This window comes from Chrysemys picta, chromosome 2, assembly GCF_011386835.1.
Source record: "Chrysemys picta bellii isolate R12L10 chromosome 2, ASM1138683v2, whole genome shotgun sequence".
Lineage (NCBI taxonomy): Eukaryota > Metazoa > Chordata > Testudines > Emydidae > Chrysemys > Chrysemys picta.
The window spans coordinates 22,214,089-22,221,682 of record NC_088792.1 but is presented as its reverse complement, the minus strand read 5'-3'; the positions used below and the strand labels follow the sequence as shown (position 1 = coordinate 22,221,682).

At 40.2% G+C, this 7,594-nt stretch overlaps 1 protein-coding gene across 10 annotated transcripts in view; it reads right to left on the bottom strand.

The window, feature by feature from the left end:
• Nucleotides 1-229: 229 nt before the first annotated feature.
• Nucleotides 230-7,594, bottom strand: part of DNAJB6 (DnaJ heat shock protein family (Hsp40) member B6) — a 90,616-nt gene continuing 83,251 nt past the window's right edge. For all 10 annotated transcript variants that reach the window (XR_006176592.2, XM_065582762.1, XM_065582764.1 and 7 more), the window contains one exon: nt 230-1,899. Coding sequence is in view for 6 of the 10 variants with exons in the window: in XM_065582762.1 (XP_065438834.1) it covers nt 1,817-1,899 (83 nt within the window). In the remaining 4 variants the exon portion in view is untranslated. The remainder of the gene's footprint in view (nt 1,900-7,594) is intronic.

The window sequence follows — 7,594 nt, the reverse complement described above, 5'->3', positions numbered from 1 at the left end:
AAATTATACCCTCTAAAACTAGAATTAACAGTGTTCCCACTGTAGCATGTCTACCATATGTACAAATATACGGTATATTGTTAATCTTTGCTAAAGAAACCATTCCTCGTGGGTACTTGACTGTCTTGTGAATGTATAGCCTCCATTTTCTTTAATACCCTGAAGCTTAATTTAGGCATAGCCAACTGATGTCAGAGCAAGACTATTTTTTATAGTTAAAAATGACAAATAAAGAGAATTGTCTTTATTTTTAAATATTAGTAACACTGCACAAAACAATTAAGTGGTACTTACAAGTGACAAACAAAAACTGTTCTCAATCTTAAATTTCAGATAAACCTAATTTAAGTACCCTAACAATCTGCATACGGTTACATATTCCTAATGCAAGCATTATATGCTAAACCATCCAAATATTGTAGATTACCAAGATTTCTTATATTTTAACAGTCATTCTAGAACAGCAAATTTTACTTTTCTGTTTAGCATCTTCCTTACATCATTGTGTGCATTGCTACATTTTGTAAATACCAAGGATGAGTGAATTTCTCCAGGAAATTTGGGTTTCCAACAGTGCCAGTTTTAAGTCAGTTACATCACCAACATACTAGCAAAAAGCAGAAACAAAAGAACAAAATAAACATGGCTGATAATCACTATTCATAGGTTAAAGAGAAAAGGCAACCTATTGGCAAGGAACATGCAGGGAAGTAGTTAAGACAATAGAAAGATTCTACTTAGTGCTCAATTAAAAGATTAGGAGAAGCAGTGTGTCATGCACATGAAACAATTATGGGAAGCAAGGAAGTAATCTTGCCAGACTCAAAATATTTTTTAAAAGTGAAGAAAATGTTTCCAAACTAAAAAGTTTAGTACTGCAATATAACTGATGTAAATATACTTTCCTCATGTGTGACTGACATTCTAGATATTTATTTCTGCAAAGAATTACTTGGTAGAATCATATGGAACCTGAAAACATGTTCAGGATCTGAAATCCACTCAGCAGAAATCAAGTGTAAGTTTAAAGTAGCATTTAGATAATTTGTCTGGAGAGACTTGGTAGAAATTGAAAATGATGAAAAACACAAGGAATGATTTCACTCAGTGACTCACCGGGAGTCTACCATGCGTAATGAATCAGTATGAATATTTACAGGAGACCAGAAATCACACTGGCTTTCTTAAATCACCAGATGTAACTTCACAATGCAACATAAATGTGACAGCATATTTAATCATAACAAAAATAATTGTTCTGCCTAAGATGGAAAAAAGTTAATGTAAAATGCAATTATGAAGTTTGCATTATTACTAGATTGTTTCTTAAAGCTAGTTTCTAAAGGCTTAGTCCTACTCCCACTGAAGTCAATGGGAAAGCGCCTATTGAAATCAATAGGAATAGGATCAAGGTTTAACTCCGATATTTTAACAGGCCTGAGGATACCAGGAGGAGTAGACATAAAGAGACATTGTTACAACCCCTTATATCCTAGAGGAAAACACTAGACTACAGTAGATCTAGTTGCCGGGAAGGAAGTAGTAAGTGATTCTGCAAGATTTTCCAAAATTTCAAATACAATGCACCTCTAACCAAGATCAGCCTACTTTGAAGTCCTCAATCTGACTGGCAAAAAAGCCACTCTGTGCTGCTAAAGGGTAATATAGTGCAATTTTAGTGTAGTTTTAAATACGAATCATCTTCCTTACTAACAGTGTATACAATCCAAAAAAAATATACACAAAAAAGTGTGCTCAAATGTAACGATAACATATGGTGTCATTGTAAAGGTACTGAGTATCGGAGGAGTCCGTTTTAGTGATTTCCTTTGGTTGGCTTCTTCTTCTTCTGTTCCTCTCTCTGCTTCTGCTTCCTCCTCTTGCTGCCTTCTTTGTGTCCTGAGGAGATATGGCTTGTAAAACACAGTTCATAATATTCAATTGACTTTTCCTTTATAAATGCACACATGTTTTCTGAATGGTTTAGATATTCTTTCAAGAAGACTGGGCCTAATTTGGTTTGTTTCTTTAGTGACCACTAAATCTAATACAAAGCTAGGAAAGAAAAAGCTTCGGTATCTTTGAAGTTTGGAAAGATGTAAAAACACGCACCAAAGAACTTCAAAGCCATTCAGGAAGAGCCTCAAAAATAAAGATAACTTACAAAATGGACACACAAATAAATAAGCCTAGAGCATATGCAGACAGTGCTACTGCCTGTTCTCAGCATTTGAAGTTACCATAGTACTTGCACTGTCTTCCTCATTCTAAGGATAGAAAATGATCTTGAGTAAAAACAATATGCAAAACGTTAACATTTAGTGGAGCCCACTGTGTATGCCGAACATCAGCCTGCGCATGCGTCATCAGCTAGTTAAACTAAGTGGATTTATATTGTAAGCCTTGTGCAAGAGAACAAGGATTAAATATAAGGACTAAGCTACTTATAAACTCAACTAACTATCTAGCTCCACTTCAGGGGAGCATATGCAAATTAAGTCTTTGTTTCTCCATCAGGTCATGTGATCACACTGCAAAAGCGGCCCTAGCCATTATATCAGCCAGGGTGGAAAATTCTTTGGCTCCACTTCCACCAGCCAGACAAAAAAGGGCAGCCAATCAGAGTGGAGCAAAAAGGCAAAGCAGTACGGCACTCCCTAGAAGTTAGTGCCTGGGATGACTGCCCTGCTTGCCTACCCCTAAAACTGGCACTGGCACACTATCCCATGCATTTAAGAGACATGAAAACCAGAGTGATGCATCAGAACCCACCTGCTTCCTCTCAAACTTTGGGTAAAATGGAACTGTCCACCCAGGCTTTTGTTGTGTACAACTCACCATGGAAAACAGAACCATCTCCATTCAAGTCTAATGAATTCTATTAATTCTAATCTGAAATAAAGCCAATAGATTTAAACTGACGGTTTACAATTCCCTTAAAGATCTGCTACACAAAGCTTTAAGAAAAAGAACATGCTTCTAATTCAGCAATACTGTGTCACTGAGCAGCAGCATGATCCAGTGGATGGGGCGGACACAAAACAGATTAAGTCTCACCACTACATCTCAGATATAGAGGGAGAGTGGGATAAGTAGGATAAAGCATCAGACTGGGAATGTGGCGGTCTATTATGATCCTGATTTTGCTAGTTACCTGCTATGTAAATCATGAGCACATCACTTCACTTCTAAATCCATTTCCCTCATCTGTCAAGGGTGGATAATGATACTTCCCTACCTATGTAAGTACTTTAAGGTCAACTGATTAAAAAACCTAGGAAAGAGCTATGTATTAACCATCGTGCTTTACAATCTCTGTGGGCTTTACCCTTTACCCTGGGCAAGTTAAAGAGAAAACCAGCTTTGCTGTTTAAAGGATGAGAAAAAACAGCAGTGTTCAGAGTGTAACTTGGAGATGCTGACAAAGTTTTTCCTATTCAAACGCATCATGCCACCTTGGTGTCCAAAGATGTTGCCATCAGACAGAGGTTATTGAACATGTGCTTACCACTAAGAATGAAGCACCATCAACACTTTGCTTCATGTATTAAAGTAATTCACTCTGAAAGTCAAGCCCCTTCACAAACTGCACTTGACCTACAATTGGAAAAACTCCTTGAGTTGCCTTATATCTGAATGCAACAGACCAGAGGGATCTTATCTCAGAAGGGCACTAGCAGCCCACTTGGAATAGGGAAGAGAAGACAATGCAGAATAAGGTGGTCAGGTGAAGAATCTCCTATAAAAAAGAATCAGTTAGCAATGGGCTGAATTCACGGGATTTTTCCTTTTAGTGAGAAAAGCAAAATCAGTAGCATAATCAGCCACTCCAAACTAGCCAGTTTAATGACTATGTTAGCAATGATATTCAGAATGGAACCATTACAGCCTAATGATTTACACCCTTATTCTCATTTTCTCTTCACAAAAGACTGTCAGTAACTCTGAAGAGGCTTTTACAGACAGGTGACACTGCTTTTGAAGTTGATATTTCACTACATGGCTTTTAAAAAAAACATACATTCAAAAACATAGAAAGGAACCCTATATCAGTTAACCAGGATGCAGACAATCTAATATAAGTTAACTTCTTGTATATGGACACAATATGCTTCATTACGTAAATAATTGACCAAAACTAGCACTAAATGTTAGAATAGAAACTAAGGAACTGGGAGACTGACAGCAAGATCTCTGACTAGTCTCTTGAATGATCTCTCACAGGAAACAGTGACATTTAAAACTAGACCGCCAAAACACTACAATAAGGACCATTCCTGGAAAGACAGGACTAATGGGTCTTCTCCATTTCTAAGCTTCTGTGATGAAGAAATCCCTCTCCCCTCTCAAAATGGGCCAGAATCTCTGCAGGGATAAATCAGCGTAGCTCCACACATAGTGGTACTAAGGTGATTTACACCGGCAGAGAATCTGACCCAAACAGGTTGAGTAACTCCTTACAAGACAAGGTGCTCAACCCTTTAACTCTTATATGAATTGTCCCACTGATCTTCCCAACTGAAGTGTATTTAGTAATCTTCAATAGGATGCAAGATTGCCCCCAAAGTCAATGGAAAACAGTTATTTGAATGATCAAGCAGCAGAATTTAACAGCAGGCAGATTACAAATTGTGGTGAGATAATGACACTGCTGCTTCATTAATGTTAATATTTGATTAATTTGAAATACTTGTCTCTGGAGAGTCAGAGAGACAGTCAGTGGCCAACAAGATGAGAAGTCACAATCAAGATTTGTTGAAACTGGTTCAGGGTTTTTACAGTCTCTTCAGTCAAATAGGTGTTTGTTTGTTTTTAGGGGGGGAGGTGGAAAGAGAAGAGGTCAAGGGGGAGGAGAGGAGAGAGAATTCTCACATCCAGAAAGGACCATAGTACTTTTCTAAAGGTTAGGTATTGCAACACAGATTACACATGGATAGGGAGGCTGTAAAGGTTTGTCAGATCTTCACAAAGCCTCAATATGCAGAAAATAGGCCTATTTAAAGACAGATGGCAGCCACTAACTTGGCACTTTCTTGTTTTTGTCAACTCCTGTCACAAACAAAGCCAGGTGAAGCAGTCCAGCCAATGTAACCATCTGGAATTGTGACCCAATTCTAGAACCTGAAACCTTGGTTACAGGCCACTACTTCCTTACCTGCCCTTTCTACTTCATGCCCCACCTGAACCCCCCTTCTCCACAAAGCTTCCACCTAATGGAAGACTTCAAAAGACTGAATGCAGTTATCCTTAAAAAGCCCACTGAAGTAAAACTGAAGTTATATGACTTCAAATCCCCCCCCCCCCCCCCCATCAGGGATCAATAAATCTGGCAGCCTCTTCGCTGGGTCCAAGGCTGCCCCTTACTTTAGTTTTTCCAATGCTCCGGGTCCTCCATTTAAGTGGGCTTCAGAGCACACAAGGTTTCTGAATCTCCAGAAGGCATGAGACAGATGTATTTAGTCTAGGACTTCAAAGCACATCACACCCTTGAGAAGCAACAAAGAGGGACGTATAGACAGAGCGTATACCTAAATATACTGGTGCCCTGCAGAGAGCACTACCACCCAGCTCCTCTGCAGTCCTCTTCATCCTGAGAGAATCAGGTCAGGGGAGAGGCAAAAGTGGGAGATGCTGAATCCTTTGCTCTGCTAGGACAGCAGAACGGTGGGACGGTGAGAGCAGCACCATTCCCCCTCCCCTCGACCCACAGAGAGGAGAATAAGCCAAGTAGATTGGCAGGCAGCAATGAGAAACAATGCACTCAGCAGGCTGGTTTCATTGCCTGTAACTAGCACAAAGTGCATACCCTAGAGCAGTTTCTCTACCTCTTCCTGCCCCCCAACCCATTGTGATCAGCAGCAAAGAACACATCTGATCTTTTTACATTGGCTTTACCACAGAATCTCAGGGAGGCAGGGGATGGATGTGAATCAATCCTTCCTCAGCTCCAGGTTGGCAGCATTGCTTCCTGGCTGCTGCTCCAGCCTGCTTGAAGTATGGTAGCAGCTGCTCTCCTGTGTGGGCAGAGAGTGGGAAGGTTGGCCAATGGATTCAGTCACTGGCTCACTGCCTCTAGTCCCAGAGAGAGGAATACATTTAAGTACTGCTCTCAGACTCTCATGAGGGTGGAATCCCCCTGCACAAAATCTCCCCATGAAGTGAAACAGCAGTGGCTCAGTTCTGTACACAGGGCTCCCTAGGGTGACATATGACTATGGGAGGGGCAGAGGGGATTGGTCTATACGTAGAAAGAAAATATTTTCTATTATTCTGCTTTAAAATATATTTGGATTACTTTAAGTCCAAACACAACAAAGGCTAACAAGGTGTGATTGTTTGATATTGTTAATTACTTTATATTGTTCATACCTTCCTATGAGCCATTACAAAGCCCTCACACCTAATAAGTTATACCACAAATAACTATTTAGATAGGACTTGATTCAGGGAGACGTAACACCAGAAGGGTGTTTAACACCCTGCATTACACAGGCCATAGAATTTCACCCACTAATTCTTGCACCAAGTCTATAACTTTGTTGAGCTATAGTGTATCATTTAGGAAGACGACAATCTTTATTCAAAGACTTCAACGGATAGTGAATATACTTCATGCCTTGGTAAGTTGTTTCAATTGTTCACTACCCTCACTGCTCAAATGCTGCACCTTATTTGTAACCTGAGTTTATGTAGCTTCATCCTCCAGCCATTTGAAGTAATTTAGCTTCACTTTTAAGTTAAACAGGCTTTTAAGAAGGGAGGGTATGGGGTGGAGAACACCACCACACTTTAACCACCTGTTTAGGCCTTCCCTTTATATTGTTCGCCAAGCTCCGTGTTACCTACTTGTTTAGTCAGCCTAGCAGAGTTGCATGAAAATATAATGACCTAAACAAAGTCTACTTGCCTGCCTTTTGCAAAGATGACACTGTTAATGAAGAAACCCTGATTTTTTTTTAAACTCACCCTGGGCAAGCAGAAGCTTGCAAGGCTATGCAGCTTAGGAAGCCCTACACCAAAAGTGACTCACCAACATAGCTCTCTCCACAGGGGACAGTTGTGCAGGGGGATGCCACCCTCATGAGAGCAGTGTCTGAAAGCAGCTCTCTGAGCCCAGGCCAGGAGGCAGCAAGCCAGTGACTAAATCCACTGGCCAATTTTCCCACCCTCTGACCACAGAGGAGTGCAGCTGCTACCATATCACATGCAGTCTAGCAGCGGCTAGGGAGTATTTATTCAGCTCTATCCCTGCCTCCCAAAGATTCCTTGGGTTAGGTCTCCATTCCCACCTTCCTCCCCACCCTCCCAAAAAACCCAGCAACCCTGCTCATGCAGCTTGCCAAACATTTTTCCATCCATTCTACAGATGAATCATAATACCTTGGTCAATTAGAGTAATAAATTGGGGATAACCAACATTTGGTGATTTTACTATTTAGTAACATAATTCAGATGATGTGCAAAGAAAGACCGCATTGTGGATACAGTAAATTCTAGTAGCTTGACTTCTCAGTTGAGGAATCCATGCCAGAATTAGTTCAAGATTAGTTAAGCTAGGTTTTTTTAAATGGTTTCCTTTTCAATAATGCCAGCA